Source organism: Eutrigla gurnardus (genome assembly GCF_963514095.1).
Source record: "Eutrigla gurnardus genome assembly, chromosome: 24".
Classification (NCBI taxonomy): domain Eukaryota; kingdom Metazoa; phylum Chordata; class Actinopteri; order Perciformes; family Triglidae; genus Eutrigla; species Eutrigla gurnardus.
In genome coordinates, this window is record NC_139935.1 from 3017449 (window position 1) to 3036188 (window position 18740).

The window sequence follows — 18740 nt, forward strand, 5'->3', positions numbered from 1 at the left end:
TCTGTCTTTAGTACACTGCATTCCCACCTGAGGAGAATAGAGTGGAAGAACAACTTGGATGTTGGCGTGCCTGCAGTGACAATAATTGACTTAATGAACATGGTGCTGTATTGAAGAAGACTTCAAACTACGAGAACGAGAACTCACTAAAAAAGTCAAGTGTTTCCATCCTCACCGACTGTGACCTCACACATTCACCATATTTAAACTGCTGTTGGTTGTTAACACTGTGTGCTCACAGAAAGTGAAGAATTCAAAAGTTGAAATCTCCGTAGCAACCGCATTTAATTTATTCTCCTTTAGTATAAAACATTGCCTCATGTTTGGCGCTGGGTATTGCAATTCAAACTGTTATTTCTGCAGCTATTTCACGATAATAACAAACACATCAGGACTGTCTTTTTTACCTTTTTAAATAAAGTCTCTGATGTAAGCGATTTGAAGCCAGGTCTCAAGGCAGTAAGGATAAGTCAATGTAGATCGGTGATACCCGCTCCATGTTTCATTCCTCACCAGCTTGTTCCCCGTCATATTCAACTGAACAGTGAACAAAGCATAATTAATTATTTTTAGATCTCTTAATCACGATAGCGCTGCAAACAACGGCGCGGCTATGAAAATAGGAGACGCGCCGCTTTACCCACATATTGCCAATTAGCATCCAGCGCAGGTGTGAGAAAATACTTTGAGGCGACATTAAGAAGGTCAGAGTTTAAGAACAAACACTAATGGTGATTGAAAGAGCTGGAAATAATCCAGTTACAAGCTCCACTTTGATGAATTTAGTCTTAAAAAACATGCCTCATTATATAATTAGAGGTTTATGAAAAAAGATCATGAAACAAGAGCCTGTTTGAGTTTATTTTTCTGTCTTTTCTGTGAGATCGATCGAAGCCTGTGTGGTAAAAGAGGAAAGGGAAGCTCTTCAAATCCATTCATATGCTTTAGTTCAATACAAATGAAAGGTTTAGGACTTACCAGAGGATTACCGGAACGATTTAACAAGGATCCGGCCACATTCAGGCCTCCTTCCAACCTCTTTCATCTCCAATCCTGTGTCTTATATATTATATTATTGAATTTATATACATTTAAAGGCACAGTGCAACCATTTTAGATATCAAGATGAGTTAACTTGTCATGGGAAGCCTCTATAATATGAGTTCTGAGTAGCAGCTTGGATCCACATCCAGTAAGGTAGCTGCTCACGGTGTCAACACTGTAAAAAAAGTCTCATATTAACTTCTGCTGCACAGATTATTTTTATCCAAGTGTACTGGAGATGAGAACCCTTTTAACGGTACTCTCTTCTTGTGTTCGCTGCAAAAACAAATGCACACGTTGCCCCAAAATATAAAGCAGCAGAACATCTTGCCGCTCCGTTCAAACAGTAATGAACAACAACAAACAACGCTGGCAGTGACGGAGCACGGCAGACCGGTCATACATTTGTAGATATCCCCTAACGAGCTCCAGTCGGGTCATTTTTGAAAGAGCTGACCAAGACGTAGCAACAAAAAGGCAGTGAGCCAGAGAAGGGAGCGGGGACAGTGAACCAATCATGTTAGATTTAAAATAAACTGTCTCAAAGGGGGCTTTTGTGTGAAGGCTTGAGGTATTTCATTCAGATAATCAAGCAAAAATGTTGCTTTTTCATTGAAGTGTGCGGTGCTTCTCAGAGGAACTATAGTTCAGCCCCGGTCTGACTCTGATTACACTGCTGGGCATTCTCGGCACTCACCTTGAGTGCCACTTGCCAACAGACCTCTGTATTGATCAGATTGCGATACTTAACGCCCTTTTGTTTCATTCATGAGCGATCAGATTCCTTCCCCCGCAAACATAGATAAGAGACGGGAGGGTTTTACATAGCGAGGGCCAAATGAGTGGAGCGGAGTCACCGATGGAATATTACCCCGACGGCAATAGACCGGCAATCGAAGTGTCATGTACGCATGGCTGAGACGATAAGCCCGGAGATAAACGTCCCCCGCTGTCGTTTAAATGATAAACTGTAGGAATTCTGGCCGGGAAGATGTCACATCGGGATAATCCCGGAGCAGGCGTAGCATTCACACAGGGGGCCGCTCAGCGCACCATCGGAAGGAGATTTGTCACCGGGGTTTCGAGTGAGAAATATGGAGAGTATTAGGAGTTTTATGTCCACTCCCGACACATCAAACGGTTGTTCTAGTCAAGGACGCAGCGCCGCTGCTCTTGGATGTGTGGCTCCTTTCATGTCCACGTTAGGAAGTGGCAGATGGTTGGAGTTCACCGCGTTCACTTCTGTTCGTGGTGTTTATGATGGGAACCACGGGGGCTTCACGCTCGCCACGCTGATGTACAGAACAAGGGGGCTTCTGTGCTCTCGACAGCAGGAAGTTCATACATGCTGCTGCTTTTAAGCCACATGACGAACTCGCAGTTTGTTTCTCGCCACTTGCAAGAAGCTAACTGTGGGTTAGCAATGCCATGCACTAGGGGCCTACTGTGACCATGTGACCTCTCCCCCCCCGTCTTCAATTACACCCAATCTCATCTGGATGCCCTACGATCGTCGCTGTGGAGATAGAACACCTCTTTTCAATCACATCCGTGGTGCGACAGCACAACCCGTTCCACTGCCTGACTCGCCGCCATATTTATTTTTCCCCATAATCCAAATAAACACTGTGTGAGGGAAAAAAAACCCCTCCTAATGTTGATTTGTATCTTGAAATCCCCGTGTCGGCTTCCGGCAGGTATTAACCTTTAAACTTGATCTTGTCTCCAGCCCCGTCCCCTCCGTCCGTCCACCATGTCCTGGGCTGAAGTGGCTCGGCAGAAGCTCAAACCCCAGACTTTCCCTCTCTGGTCAGCCTCTCTTTGTAACCTGAGTGTAAATGCCTTCTCAGGCTTCCAGTAGTTAGTGCTAATGAAGCAGTTATAACCAGGGAAATGTTCTTCATTGCGGTTACTTTTTTAAATGATTATGCAGATACCTTCAAGCTGCGGCGGCGTGATTACCCATAATCACAGCAAGGTACATTCTTGTGGGAATGTGCAGTATTCTTTAAACTCCTCACAATCCTCATTATTTTCCGCCGCTAATGCATGCATACTGTCACGAGCGACGCATTATCTTCAAAGTGTACATATATTAGACTAGAAAACAAGAGAGCGCGCTAACGAGCTCCTTGGTTACCACGCCAGTTACCACGGCAACCAATAAAAAAAATAAAAAAAATGTGTGGCCAGATTACACAACTTGAATTGGATTCAAGTTCTGCAAGTGATTAAAATGTAATTGCTTGGCTGAGAATACGTGTAGTTAAATACAAATGGAGCTGCGGAACACAATGCAACTAATTAAATGCCTTCGCACCGGTTGTTTGGCTTCTTGTGATTTAGTCGAGTGTATTTTAAGAATGACTTTATGTCCTCGGTTATCTGTAAGGTACTGCAACGTTCAAGGCTCCCTTTTCTAGTGACGGCGTGTCATTATCCGCTACCTTTCCTCACGAGTTCATTCTCAAAAGCAAACGTACCAGACGTGAGTTAGAAAACTGAAGCGTGAATTCACCAAAAATGGACCGACGAAGCACCATGGCAGCCATCTTCCCAGTCTTAAGGTGTGATTCTGCACTAATTCTATTACAAACATGCCAGTAAAGTTCACCAGTGTGGCATTTTTTTAGGAGAGGATGAGCTAAATCTCATCTATTTTAAAAATATGACATTTACTCCCTGGAGACACTAATACTATCACAACTAATTTAAATATGTGCATTTATCACAGGAGCAACAAGACGCTATGAAAATAAAAAGAGATCAAATACTTACATTTTACATACATTTAATCCAAATAGTCCCTATAAAAAGTGGATTATTTAGAGTGGTTCATGTTGTAAATATCATTAGCTAGGAGCTCCACAGACAGAATTCCCCTCACTGCCATGTTTTTGGGGTGGAGACAGATTTATCAAAGCCTGGGCGAATAAAAATGTCTGCTGAGATATCAGAGATGAACGGGAAAGGGAAGATTCTTTTAGTGAAAATGATAGAATATAGTGTTTCGCCCCAAGATGATCTAAATACAGCCGTCATAGATGTTTGAATAGACTTATCATGCATGCTATATCAGTAGTAGCTGGTTAGAAGTTGTAGTAACACATCCTTTTTGTTGCTCAAGGCTGTCCTCTCCCTCTCTGTCTCCTCTCGTGTTAGGACGGGACTCCGCTGAACCTGAGCTTCGTCCCGCTGGACATCAAACTAACCAACTGGGACGACCTGCCCGAGGCCTTCAGCCGGCGCCGGGAAAATCGAACGCAGGTCTGCCCTTCCCCGCCGGGCTGCGTGGGCGTGTCTCCCGCATGTGCCGTGGTATTCATGGACATGCGTGGGCGTGCATGCGGGGTTGGAGTGTTTACACCGGGGAGACGCAGCTACTTAATGTGTCATTACTGTAAAAAAAAACGCTGAAGGGGAATTCCACTGGAGACAACTTAGAGGGTTGTTAAATTTCCCAATATTTTCTTCCTTTGATTGATTAGAAAGATATGACTTCACATAATTTCCGAGATAACAGAAAATGCTCGATATGCCCGTGAGTTTTTCAGTGAGTAAGCCCATAGGCTGCTTTAAGGATGACCTTAATTTTAATTTGATATCACAGGCAGCCTCCGTAATTCCACTGACCCAGCCAAGATGAGGCTGTTCAGGGTTATTAAACAAATATCAGATATGGCTGCTACAGCCGTGTGAGACTAATGACACCGCTGATGATGAGGAGGAAGAGCAGCGGCTCACAGATAGGTGGAGCGCTGATGCCCACTTCCGATCGCCGGGGCCTGAAGTGGGAGAGGGAGGCTGGGTGAGGATGTAGGAAAGAGAGGGGGCGGTTTGGGGGGGAGGTTCGGGCAGCCGGCAAGAGAAAGTGTTGTTTTATGACGGCCGTTAAAGGAGACGGATCATCGCCTCAAACGACCCCGCATGCCGACCGGCTAATATTAAATCCTGCAATCTGCCGTGGCAGTAACGCGGCCGCTTGACGAGACGCCCCACCTGTCACGTTGTTTATGTCGGTTTGTAAAACGCAGGCGTGAGCTGCATCCATCCCCTGACCCATCATTTACACCCTGTTACACTCCGATTGTCCATCAAAATCAATAGTCTGCGAGCGGTTTAATGCGGCTTCGGATAGGGGGGGGAGGCAGCCAGGTGTAAACTCACCTACGACCACAGAGCGGCTGCCCAAGCAAACACTCTGAAAAGTCATTTATGCAAACTATTAAAAGCGATATCAGATCTTTATTGCATGAAAACAGTCTTAAGCGAATGAATAACACATTTCTGAGATGATTGTAGCGTCGCCGTGTCCATTGTCATCCTCTTAAAGGATAAGGCCGGCGTTATTCTCTTTTTTATAGTCAGCAAATCCCATGAAAAGATGAAAAACCAACAATGTGTTGCTGCGTCCGTCTGTGGCGCTCATCGCTTCCTGTTAAAACGGCTCACTAGTGTGTCGCTCCCTTTTGTTTTTTAGGCTAAATAAATACCTATTGTTGTTTTATCAACACACACTGAGACGGGAGGAAGGAATGCTTTTGTTGGGGACTATTTTCAGGGGCGGATTAATCCACATTTGGTGTTCTGGTGTTACTAGGATGCATTCATTGTTGTTTTTTATGGGATTTAGAGAATATCACCAGCCTTTTCATCAGGTTTCCACCCACACACTCTCCTATTAACCCGGCCGACGTGACATCTGATAGGTCCTCCACATTAGGCTGACCTTTTCACGACCTCGCTGAGCCGCTACCATCTCAGGACATTTCTGAAGCTTGTCCGGAGTCTTCATCCGTCCCAGACAATCCCGTCTACGTAGAGCAGGGTTTCCTTCTGTCCTTTATTGTCCTTCAGGAAATCTACTTATTAATATCCTTAGAATGGCCATCTCAACACTTCTAATCATCCTGTTTCTTGTTTCTTGATATTCTGTATTTTGTAATATTTCTGTCAAAATATGCATCATTTCAAGCGCAAAAAAACATCAACAAAGCAAACCTGGGTCTTTATAATGCATATGGAGCTTTTGTTTCCCCACACATCATCTTTCTGTGAGAGTAGCTATCATCCATGGAGAAAAAACCCTCCAGTGTAATATACGTCGGTAAATTGCCCATTAGGCCTTGGTGCTCGGTGTGCTATTTGTTATTTTGCCAGTGGATTTTCTTTTGAATCCTTGACTTGGCTGAAAGCATATACAGATTCTCTCTTGCTTTGATGGGTTTTATTCAGCTTTATTCAGCTGTGTGTGTGTGTGTGTGTGTGTGTGTGTGTGTGTGTCGTTGTATATGTGAGCTCTGAAGGTCTGGATTGTTTTGTTTTCAGCGATAGTGTATTTTTAAAATTGAAAAATCTCTCCCCCCCTCCAAAAAAAGAATGTTTGCTCTTAAAGAAAATCCAAACTATCAATTTGTGTAGAAGATGAAGGCTCCAGCGGTTTCTGGGGTTTGGCTTGAAATTGAATATGACGTGAGGTGTCGTGTCCCCCCCCCTCCCACCCCTGCAGGTGCTGCGGTTCGTCCAGGAGTGGAGCAGCCTGGCGGCCATGAAGCAGAAGCTGCTCAGACGCGGCGGCCTCCTCTTCCACAGCCCCACTCTGGGCTTGCAGCAGCTGGCTGCCGCCCAGCGCCCTCACTCCAGCACAAAGAGGTCAGAGTGCAGCTGGAAACATGAACTTTCAAATACTTAACTACGCGTCAACATTCTGGTAATAATTGTCCCTTGAACAGGTTGTTATAGCATAGGAAGCATCGCTAATCAGGGTAGGAAGAGTGATGCTCACCATTCATTAGCATATCTGGCTAACTAGCCTCCTATAGCAGTAGCAAACAGGCCAAACAGGGATATGTTAGAATATTATGCTCCCTAGCTCTACCATGCAATACAGGAACAACGCTGTTTCTGCTAGGAAGCAGCTCTAATATGGTGTAAACAGTCCATTCCCTCTTAAATCATGGTATTTACTGTTATTGTCACAGACTCTCCTCCTCCTCCCAACAGTATTTTGAGTGAATCAATTTGACAAAAAGCCACAAAACACTTAAAACACATAGTTATAGTGAAGTAAAACAAAAAAAGCTGCTTTTGTCTGAAATCATGAAAGTGAATCTTCCTGTTATCATTATAAATACATCTCAAAGTGCAACGAGGGAGCCGCCGTGTCTTCCCCTCTGAGCTGAGCAGTAAGAGATCGTTCGCCAGCGAGTGTAAATTTGAACGTGAACGTGAACGGTGAGATGAATTAATCCCCGGCGTTCTGTCAGAAAACCGGAAAGCGTTGAGTGAGATTTCACAGAGCAACCAGCAGGTTTGTAAATACCAACTGCCCCGGGCAGTGTGTGTGTGTGTGTGTGTGTGTGTGTGGGGTGGAGTATCAAAGGGTGTCAGCTGAGGCAGAAGAGAGGATGGGATGAGCGCTGTGTACACGTGTGTGTTTTTGACAAACAAGCATTGTTGCTGGCACACTAATTACAGCTGGCGTAGATCGAGCCAAGGAGAGTTTGCCAATTACAGGGTAGACTCGTGTGTGTGTGTAAGTGAGAGTGTGTTTCTCAACCGGGGAACCGGTTCGGGTGCATGAACCTAATCAAGGTGCGAGTGGGAGGCAATTGGCCCGGCTTGATTTGATACCTGTTTGATTTATTCACTAATCAGAACCAATCAAGCTCCGGCTCGGGCTCGGCGGGGCGTTCGCCGGCACCGAGGCGCTCCCTTTTTCAACGACTTCAAACTTAATGCACCACCAACGGTGGTTTTGGTCCGGAGCCACTTGTGGTGATTTACGGTGATTTTTAGAGGATTGTAATCGGGTTTGCACCCCGCCTAAGTACGCTCCGATGCTTGGATTACTGCTAATGTTGGCTCGAGACATTAATATGCCTTTATAATAAAATAAGAATGCTTATTGGGAGGGAGTTTGGTTGCAAAGGAACACATGTTCATGTGCCAGAAGGCCAATAATCATCTCAAAATGCTTCAAACTTTTAAACCTACTGGTATCACTTAACATTTTGTTAAGATGCACTATTTTTCACGTTTCCACCATGATAGCGAGCTAGAAAGCTTAATATCTGAGGACAAAATCCATGGATGATATTATTTGTTTGCTAGAGGAAAAATTCAAATGACATTTCTTAACATTTGGCATTAGAATAAGTAGAGGCTTATTAGACAGGAGTGCACTTCTTAAAGTTTGTTTTTTGCCCTGAGAAAAAGTCACACAGCAACAAAAAAACAACAACAAAACACTCAATCCTACACTTGCCATTATGCAACTTTTTAGCATCGTTCATTAGACACTCCCTGCCTGAAAAACGCCCACATCTTCCAAACCCCACACCTCCGGTTTGTAACACAGGCTCTCATCTAGAGATTCTCAAGTCTCGAGCCGAAACTGGGAAAAAGATGAGGTTTCTCGGCATCGACGAGGCTCCTCCACAGCCACAGGAGACGTTACATAACTGTTTTTCCACCGGTCGAACTAGTGTTCCGAACTTCATCTGTGAAATCACCACTTTAAAGTAATAACCCTTCAAAATGTTCATAGCGTCAGAGCCCATTTCTGACACTATTCATAGCCTGCATCTTTTCATTATGTAACTCTCAGTCCATCCGTCCTGTGCAGGATTCAAGAGGACACAAGTGTCTCCTCATCAACCAGCCTTTTAATATACATCATTATGTTCACCTTAACGATGAAATATGTACGTTTAAAACCTGAGCCATGTTTGCTCTGTTGCATGTAATAGAACAGACTGTTGCTGCACCGGCTGTCTCTGCGAGGCCAGCGGAGGAGAGCGTCCATCAATCAAAGTGGCTTCAGCGTAGCTCGTTAGTTTGATTTCACACAGCTGAGCAGGGTCTGGCCCCGATGCTGAGGAGCCGGGCTTCGTCCAGGATGTCCGCTGGAGCTGTTTGACATTCTGAGGGTTGGATGAGAAGATTGCCAACGCTGTCATTCCTGTACGGTAGCTGCCTCTCAACGGCTCTCAACATGGCGACATTCTCGGATGAAAAGCTCTAAACAACACATTTGCAAAGCCCATTATTACAAACCCATCTGAGCTGCTCGTGGTCAAACAATATGAGGAAGGAGCAGCCGTCACATTAATGTACAGAATGACAGTCGAGGCGCCGAGCTGCATTAAAAACATGCAAACAGACTCGGGAAGTCTCTCCCAGAAGCGCGGCTGGACTCCAGTTTAGTGTGAGGCAGCTCGTTTCATCCGTCCTCGGCGCCGGGACCGTTTGAAGCAAAGGAAGCCGGTGTGTTTGATGGAGACTTACCTTCTCCCTCATCTCCCCTCAGCTTCCAGAGAAGCTACTCCTCTTTGATGTGTCTCCCTCCTCCACTTTCTGCCTCCTGTCAACCGGCTTTCCTTTATTTATTTTCTCCTGCCGTCTTTCCATCTCCCCGACCAAAGAACGTATTCCATCCAGATGGAGGTGCAAATGCATAAAAATGTCACGGCAGGGCCCAGTCTTACTATTTTAATAGTGAGTATAATATATATGTATGCATGTGTGTGTAGATATATATATTATATGTCTGGGAGTTGTTCCAATTTCAAGAATTGGCAACGCCATCGGAACAAAAGTGTATGAAACACAACATTAATTATCGACCTCGAGCAATCAGCGAACAGCTTCGACGCCTGAGTTGATTGACTGTGAAAAGCGACGCCGCTTTCTCTACATCCATCTTTTCTCACCTTGTTTTTTCCGTTGTTTCTTTTTCCTTAAAGCCGCCGCCTTGCTTTCCCCTTTTTTTTTCTCACCAGATCTCACATTTAATGCGTTTAGTTTGCATCCATTTCTTTCTGGTTGATACATGGCCACAAAATATATATATAGAACGGAAGGAAGGAATCTGGCTCGACATCACTTCCATCAAAGTGGCTTTGAGTCTCCAGCAGCTGCAGAAACCGGTGTTTAGTCCTGATCTCTGACCTCCCTGAAGAGGAGGACAGAGGAAGGATAATTGCTCTACGGGGACTGTTGCAGTGTTTTATCATCCCTCTGTGGGGAGCCTTAATGTTACCTGAGGACGTCTGGTGATTGGTCACTTTTCTCTCAAGACCGCTGCAATTTTCTTCCACCTAGAACAAACATGTCAGAGATTTCTTCCTCTTTTTTTCCCCCTCCTCCCTTTTCCTGTATTTCACGTTGACTCCCGACTCCCGGGGTCATTTTAATCCTGTCCGGATTGACATGTAGCGTTTCATGCAATTTTTTTTTTTAACTTGCACACCTAGCATCTGTATCACGAGGGCCATAAAAAGCAGCGGCGGGGGCAGATGGATTAGATTAGATGATTGACGATCCCTGTGGGGAAATTAGATTGCTGCCACAGCAATAGCAGTGGGATTCAGCAGAGGGAAGAGGACAAACAGAATAAAGGCACACAAATAGAATTGAAAACAAGCAATGAACGTGAGAATTCGAGCAGAGTTTGGTGCCAAGGAACACCATCATAAATCCCTCATTCCTTGACGTTTTCACAGGTACCTCGGCAGAGACGAGGTGGCCCAGGCCTCCCTGAGCAAGGCCCAGCAGGAGGGAGGCAGCGTCCGCCTGGTCACCAAGGAGAACTTCTTCACAAAGAGGAGGTCTGCCGCTTCGCCGGCACCACCTGCTCCAGAGAGGTAGGGGGAATATGTGGGCGGGAGAGGTCACATTGCATCTTCTCGGCTTTACAGTAGCTGTAACACTATTCAGATCTAACTCATCATGTCCAGCCTGGTTTGTGGTTTTTAGCTGAGAGGTCTCATGGTCTCCACATGCTGTTTGATCATCATGTGGCTCGGTCTTGGTGTGTTTTCATTTCCCTTCCCGTAGCTGTCTCCATGGAGACCTGTGCCTTTTTCGGAGAGGCACAAAGGCCTGCTGAGCGCGTAAGTACCGTAAATATAGACCATAATGCAATCTACCGGGTGAGATGCACCCGGCTCAGCCCCCAGAATGAGATATCCCTGTGAACACTCGGAGCAAACACTCAGTCTTTCTCACATGTACACAGCAACTGTTGTTACATACAAACGTCTAGGAGGCGTCTTTAAGGGTGCTGTCTGAGATTTGTGCTTGTGTACACGAGGCAGCTTAGTGCAGCTTGAGGAACACAAAAGTATCTCTGAAAATAAAAAATGAAAAGCTAACATTGCTTTCTAGCAGAAAAAAAAATCGTATTTTATAAGATATCGTTTAGAAAAAGTGAACATCTTCGCCTATATTTCCTCAAATCGGACTATCTGGTTTAAAATCAACCAGAATCCTCCTCCTGTTTAACAGCAAACAAGCCCGCCGCTGACTGACAGCTGGACTCGCCAGCCTCGGATGCTGCTCGCCTCCCCGTGCCTTTGCTTTCCTTTGTTACGAAGCGGCAGAGATCAGCGCGGCGGTAAACATTTGCAGGCTGTGTGCAGCTTGCTGCAGGCGTGTTGCCTGGTTTCCGGGGTTTGAGTCGACTCACGCTGCCATGCAGGGCTGACATCATGCAGGGCTGACATCATGCTTGCTTTGTGCATGTATTCATTTAAATTACTTTGAAGCGGAATGTAAATTGCACCTCATAATTCATTCAAAAGGCGGCAAAAATTATGGTATGTTTTCGAACTCAGACTGCAGCATTTACCGCTAAGAACCATGTATTTCTGGGTTTTGTACCATATTTCCACCATTCTCAGTTTGGGCACACCAATAAAAAGTCTATTTCCGTCCCTCTTTCATCCCCTCCATGTTGCTGGCTCCGTACTCGTCTCTTGGTACTTCCGATTGTTGGTATCTTTTCAACTTTGAAGCAGCCAGGTTCCTTTTTTTAGTTTTTTTCTTCTTCTCTATTTCAATGATTAAATCTCACTGTAGTGGCCCCGTCTCTCCGGCTCTTTGTTCCTCTCTCTGTCTGTGTGGATTGTAAACCATGGGGGAAAGAGAATTCGGTCCATCTGTCCCCTCCAACGTGGCTCGAGCACCCTGCTGGGACAACGTGGCAGGAGCCCAAAGACACTGCCAGAGAGGACAGGCATGCACATACTTGAAATGTTGTGCAGATGCATCACCATGTATACATGCACGACAGTCAACTCTGCATCTGCAGCACACATTTGAAATTAACATTTAGGTCTTATAAAACGGTCTAATTTGACTCTGGTGTCGAAGGCAAACCAAAATCTAAAAGTCCGGTGATGTCATGCTGACTTTGTCCTTTTTTCACGACTGTTGCTGCTAAGATGACTGTGAATGCATGTGATATATCCTTCCATCTGTGTCTCTGCAGCCTTGTTACGGAGTCCCCTAAGGCAGCAGAGGAGCCGTCATCAGAGTCCGGCTTCCTGCAGGCCGTGGACGGTGAGGGTGTCCCTCTGTGTCTGTCCTGCCAGAAGGCCTGCTCCACCACCGGCGGGGCCTGGGACACCCGGTTCTGCAGCCACAGGTATAGATGGTGACACTAACTACATACAGTTTAGGTGCCAGGTGGCTTGCTCAGGATCCTCCAGGTCTAAAGTTAAAAAGTTGCACAAAAAGTTCCCAAGTCAAATAGCAGATGCATGTGAATCTGAGCATTCCCTGCTCGGTGCACCAGATGGGTGCGGTTTACTGCAGTGGGACACTCCAGGCCGTGTTGGGGGAAGACGTCAGTCAAAGAAAAGCATATTAAATTAACTTTCAAATAGTTTTTCCGGGATTGCTTAAACTCCCGAGTAGTGATTGTCCTCCGTGCCAAAGCCCTCCCATCTGGCACCCAAAAAATTCAATTATACTCTGAGAATTTTGTGCAAAACCGATGTACGACGTTGAATTCCCTTTGTCACTTTATTCACTTTACTTTGTAGAAGCAATTTAGACACCAATGTAAATGATGTTTTTAATGGAAAGTGGAAAGATTCTGCTACTTTGGTCTCTGCAGTGACCCTGAACGCGACGGTACACCCTTTCCTCACACTCTCTCTCAACAAGACGGCCAGATAAATGCTGAAAGTATGTGCCTGCTTCCCTTTAGTCTTAATACCCATAGAGAGAGGAAATGTTATTTGTGGAAGTTGTTTTTAAAGAGCAAAATGCAGGTCATTTAGCCAAGGTGAGTCATTACACTCCTCTATACCGAACACAATGATGAGCACCTTTCAGCTGAACTGCAGCAGAGAAACAAGAAAGCCGACTTCCCCTTTGTGGTGTGAAAACGAAGGATTTCAGCTGGTGTTGTAAATGTAAAGGGATCGACACAACTTTATTTGATGCCTGCAAATAAAATACACTTTAGTATGTTTGGATACTTACTTATATTTGCAGATTTCCATTTCTTTGTCTCTTAAAAATGCAAATATACTTGAAATTCACCTGGTTTTGCTTCCGTCCGCCCACCCATAGGTGCCAGGAGGAGTTCCAGTTGCGCTCCAGCCAGACGTACATGCGCTCGCGGGTGCTGGAGGCGGAGCAAGGTATCTGTCAGCACTGCGGCCTCCACGCCCACGACCTGTACGTGAAGGTGCGTGACGCCCCGCCCCCTCAGCGCAAGGACATGCTGGAGAACACTTGGCTGGCGCAGCTGTCACTCAGACAGGTCAGGAAGCAGCGTTTCCCTCGTTCTCACGGCGTCAGGAACGCTACAACATCCACATCATGTTAACATCCTCCCGCAGTGAGCTCCATCACTGACAAGCAAAGCCATCTTTTGTCTGTATGTGCTAAAATAAAAGCATCCAACCCACCTACGCACCGACACACACACACACACACACACCCACACACACACACACACACACAGAGGTTGATCTGCACTACAAGGGGCCAGCTCCCAGTAAATGGATTGCTGGGCCCATTGATTTTTCTTCCCAGTGCCAGGCCTCGACCAGTAAGCCTGTTTGATTTGGTTGGCTGTTATCCTGCGAAGCCAGCCCCCCCAAAACACACACACACACACACACACACACACTTCCCAGTGCCGCCGCCGGCAGCAGCATCAGCGCCGATCGATGCGCCGAGCTTTAGAGGAAACAAACTCAGCCACATGATAAGACGCCGCAGCGGTAGAGGAGCCTCAAGATTATAGGCTCATTCTTTGGTTCATGCTGGGGGGGGTTGGTGTGTGTGTGTACATGTGTTGATGTGTCTTCATGCGTACCTCGGGGTCTCTTGCAGTGTGTGTGTGTGTATAACAGAATGCTGCCGTGTGTGTGTTGGCATTCTGGTGTTAAAGTGTGTATTTTCGGTATTTGTTATGGCCTTTAGGTGCCTCTCAGCAGAATGTAGCGGTGTGTAATAGTGAGGTGCACGGTTTGGCACAAAATCAGGTTCAATTGACTGGTGTGTGTGTGTGTGTGTGTGTGTGTGTGTGTGTGTGTGTGTGTGTGTGTGTGTGTGTGTGTGTGTGTGTGTGTGTGTGTGTGAGACCTGAACTCTGCCCCTGTGGGCAGGCCTGTTCTTTAAATCCGCCGGGATCAATTCCAGCTCGCTGCCTTAATGTCGGCAGAGTAGCACTCAAAGCAGGAAAATGGATTTCTCGCCCTGAACTCTTCCCATCAGGCTTCTCTCTTTCTCTGTTTCTAATTCTCTCAATCATCTTTTTGCTCCTCCGCTTGCTAAAAAATCCAAGTCCGAGGGAGGTCCGGCCAGAAACTCATTAGGGTCGGTGTCGGCCGCTTCATCTGTGTGCGCGGTGGAGATTTGATAAGTGAATTACAAATAAAACTTTAGTTTGATTTCACACGTCCTCAGTAATAATTCAGGTCAACTAAAACTAAAGATGTTTCAGTCATCTCAACTATGAAGATTTGCTGCTTTTCTCTGTTTTATAGTGTATTTTTATAGTCTGTTTTCAGTGTGTTATTCCTAAAGTTGAAAATATAATGAATTACAAAGCCATTACCAGCTGAGAGACATTTGTAGGACATTGAGGGTGCGTATCCTTCTGTAGCATGTTACTCCCCGTGGGTTAGTTAACCTCATTTCTGTGTCTTTGCCAGGCAGACTTACATGTTCACGTACCGCTGCAGCTGCCCATTATGTAGGCCGACCACTTTTCTTTTTTTATTTAAATGGCTGAATGTGACATTGTCCTCACATTCTTACAAGCGTCCATTAATCTGAGCATGTTAAACATTTAAAACCTCTCATTATTTCCCTTTTTTCCATTTAGTTGGGAGGCGCATTGCAGGAGAAGCGCCCCCTGCGGTGCAGAGATTTTGTTTAAAATGAATGATTTTGCTGCAAAATGACAATTTAGGTCACTTTAAGGCCCTGAGAATGACTGAGCTTTACTAAAGACATCAGCTCAGATACCTCTAACATAGATGGATGGTTCGGGAGGGCTGCCCAAACGCCGCTTTAGCAATTTTGAGCGGCGTGAGGAAACATCCGGGGCTTTGCCAGTGCACTGAGACGCTCACGGCTTGATTGTGTGTGCTCGCCCCTAGCTGAACGAGATGATCCGCGCTCCAGTCGAAGGGGATTTCTGGCAGGTGGACCACATCCGGCCGGTCTACAGCGGGGGAGGACAGTGCTCTCTGGACAACCTGCAGACTCTCTGCACCGTCTGCCACAAAGCGGTACGTGCACACATCGCTGCACCCACGACAACACGCAGCACCCGACTGTCGGAGCCAAAGGGCTTAACGGGGCAAAAGCAATTTGTCCGGCGTTTAAAGGCGCACAGTCTCCTTTATCCCCATATAGAAGGAAAAGCTCATCACTCATGTTGAGCATCATATGTGATGGCAGTAATGTGATACATGGTCAAACACATTGATCATCCCATCCCTCACCAACCTATATATTGCCTGTAATAACATCACATGATGACATATTGATATATAGCATTTGTTGCCTTGGGAACATTTTCCCTTTCTGAACTTTCCCCGTCGATATTTCATAATCACTGATCTTAAAAAAACGGAGAGCAGAGGCTTCACAATAAAATAAATAAAGCGGAGCTCTCATTGTTACGTAAAATGTGCTTTACTTTCACGCCGGCGTGCTTTTTTTTACCCGAGTGGGTGTTGGTTTGGAAAGGAAGCGCTTCACGCGGCGACGTGTGTACACTGATGTGGAGAGCTGCTCGTTCCGATAAGGGGATCCTCTCGCTGTTTATGCCACCACTCAGACGCTTTAATCTCAAGATGCTCCATGTATCGATCTCACTCTTCTCTTCTTCCGACTGCAGATTTAACCTCTTACATCATATTCCTTCCCCCTCCCCAAACAGAGGACGGCTCAGCAAGCCAAAGAACGCAGCCGGAAGAGGAAGAGCGATGCGGCGTCCAAGGTTGCGTCAGACATCAGCAGGTTCTTCGCCAGGAAATGAAATGAAGGTTTAGTAAAGGATTGTTATAGGTTTAAAAAATATTTTTGAATCACATTGAATCCTCGCTGGCATGAAACGCATCATGATTCTCACGTTGAAGTATGAGAAATACCGCTCACTCGGACAGATTTGGATAAAAGGCAGAGCTTCCTGTGAAAGCCTGTCGGACTCTGTTGCACCTGCAGAGATTTACCCCCAAAAATAACAGTGATGACTGCCTCAAATGCTAATTCAGCCGGCTCCCCTCTCGTCCCCGAACCGTCACGAGTGCGGTAGGTTTTGATTTACGACGGCCCCCGTTTTCTTTGCTCGGGGGCTGAAATGGAGCAGGTTGTTTAGAGGGATGCTGCTATTTTAGGGGTTTTTTTTGCAAACCTGGGTGAAAAGCAGCAGGTGAGAGATGAATCAAGGGCTTTGTGATTAAAACCTCACGGCAGAAAACACAACCATGTGTCCTCAATGGCGCCTTCAACAAGTGCCGTCTCCCTTTCTGTAAGATAGATGCTCCCTCACAAAATAAAAGGCGTTTTTTTAAATCTGGTTTCATGTTCTTCCGTTGCTCGTTTGGACTGTAAATACACCAAGACGTTGGTTGTTCTGACAAGCCAGCAAATCGTTTCATCGCCTCGAGTCAAGAACATTATTGTCCATGTCCACGCATCTTCCTCCTCTTCAGCTGTGCTTGATGATCTGAGGAGAGCTAAAGTCAGTCAGGAGGGCTATGTTTAGAGAGACGGAGAGCAGAGTTACTATGGAAACAAGGCTTCAGGTTCAGCGATGTCGGGAATATTGAATCTCTTCTTGTGAGAGTTATACAATGAGCCAGACAGACATCAGAAACTCCAATCAATACCAGCAGGCTCCTGTGAAAATGAGGCCATCACATTCCTCCGCGGCGGAACCCGACTTCCTCTGGAAGCCTTGACGTCGCAGATGTCGTCATGTCACGATCTGTCCGTCTGTCAGACGCGTCAAACTCCACACTCAGCAAATACCGCCGTCGCTGGAAAGTTAGAAAACATTTTTTTTCTCTCTCTCTCTCTCTCTCTCCCCGGCAGCCCCAACTTCCGCGAGCCTATCACAGCGCTCGGGTGCAAACTTTCTCGGAGCCCATGTGGGTGCGATGCGTGGGTGTGTGTGTATTTCCCCTACGGCTGCTCCAGGTCTCCACTTAATAAGACCGTTGTTCCTCTCCTGTCCAAACCGACAAGCTTTGTGAGTAATGAACATCTCCCAGGCAGCCTTCCAACAACAGCAGGTTTCAGTGTCAGTCCCCGTCAGCAGCCGATGACTCTGATCGGCTGCTTTATTGCACCCAAAAGGTGCACGTGTGCACGAACGCCAGCGAGGAGGGGGAAGTAGTGGCCGAGCGCTAACCAAATAACGTGTGTTTGGCAGAAGAGAAATGCATATTGGAAGAGCCGTAATGAGGCAACGCGTCTCATGTTCTTCCCAGAGGGGCTGCTGGGTAAAGAGCGGCGCTTGCAGCCGCGTGACACTGTTTGCGTTGGACAACCTCTCAACCCGGAGGAAAAGCATCGCCTCCGCAGGTGATGACGGTAATAAAGATGGACTCAAACAGCGACGGATGGCCGCCGAGGTTTGCATGTTTGCTCTCCATCCCTCCCTCCCTCCCTTTAAGAGAGCAGCACCCGACTCAAGTCTTTCAACGTTTCCTCGTTTCAACAGGTTACATAGCAACACGGCAGCCTCCCAACGTCACGTCGCCGAAATTAGCCGGGTAAATATGTGGCGGAAATAATGACATATAGTTAGGAAATCACATCGGAGTGACAAGTGAAGGAAAAACAGAAGAGAAAAGAAGAAAATCAGAGCACATGGGATTAAAAAAGAGCAGCGAATCAGAGCATATGATAATAAATACAACAAAAATGGAATTTAAAGGATGATTTCTGTGTATTAATTGGTTTCTTTGGTTCATATTTGCTGGTTAGGGAAGCCAGATGAACACTTTGTCTTATCGCTGACATAAAGAGGACCATTCACACTACATTTCTGATAACAAAGAACGGAAATCAGAATTGAAACGGTTTCTCAATGTGGGTCAGAGGACCTCCAGGGGCCCCGTACTGGGCTCATGGGGGTCGACGGCAAATTGAGAAATAGATTAATATCCCTGTAACTCAATTCCATAGGAATTTCTCTAATGGCAGACATTACATTATGTGTAATAATGATAATTGTAGTTGGATGTTTCATATTCATTAATCTCTCCCCATAGGATGCGGCGCCAAAATGTGTCTTTTTAGTCGCCTGTGACACCAAAGTGTTTGAGAAGCTGCTCCAAGCAGGCGGGACTTGACAGTAAACCATACAAATCATTCATAATTCAATCACGATTTGCATTCAGACAGCAAGGCGTTATATTTGGCGCCAT

General features: G+C 46.0%; 1 protein-coding gene across 1 annotated transcript in view; it reads left to right on the top strand.

Annotated features, from left to right (window-relative positions):
* The window catches only part of zranb3 (zinc finger, RAN-binding domain containing 3), a 50153-nt gene extending 32443 nt beyond the window's left edge, over positions 1–17710 (top strand). The window contains exons 15-21 of the mRNA XM_084004521.1: positions 4207–4311; positions 6554–6696; positions 10551–10691; positions 12320–12475; positions 13411–13603; positions 15456–15587; positions 16244–17710. Of these exons, the coding sequence (XP_083860647.1) occupies positions 4207–4311; positions 6554–6696; positions 10551–10691; positions 12320–12475; positions 13411–13603; positions 15456–15587; positions 16244–16342 (969 nt within the window). The 3' untranslated portion in view covers positions 16343–17710. The remainder of the gene's footprint in view (positions 1–4206; positions 4312–6553; positions 6697–10550; positions 10692–12319; positions 12476–13410; positions 13604–15455; positions 15588–16243) is intronic.
* The last annotated feature ends 1030 nt before the right edge of the window (positions 17711–18740 follow it).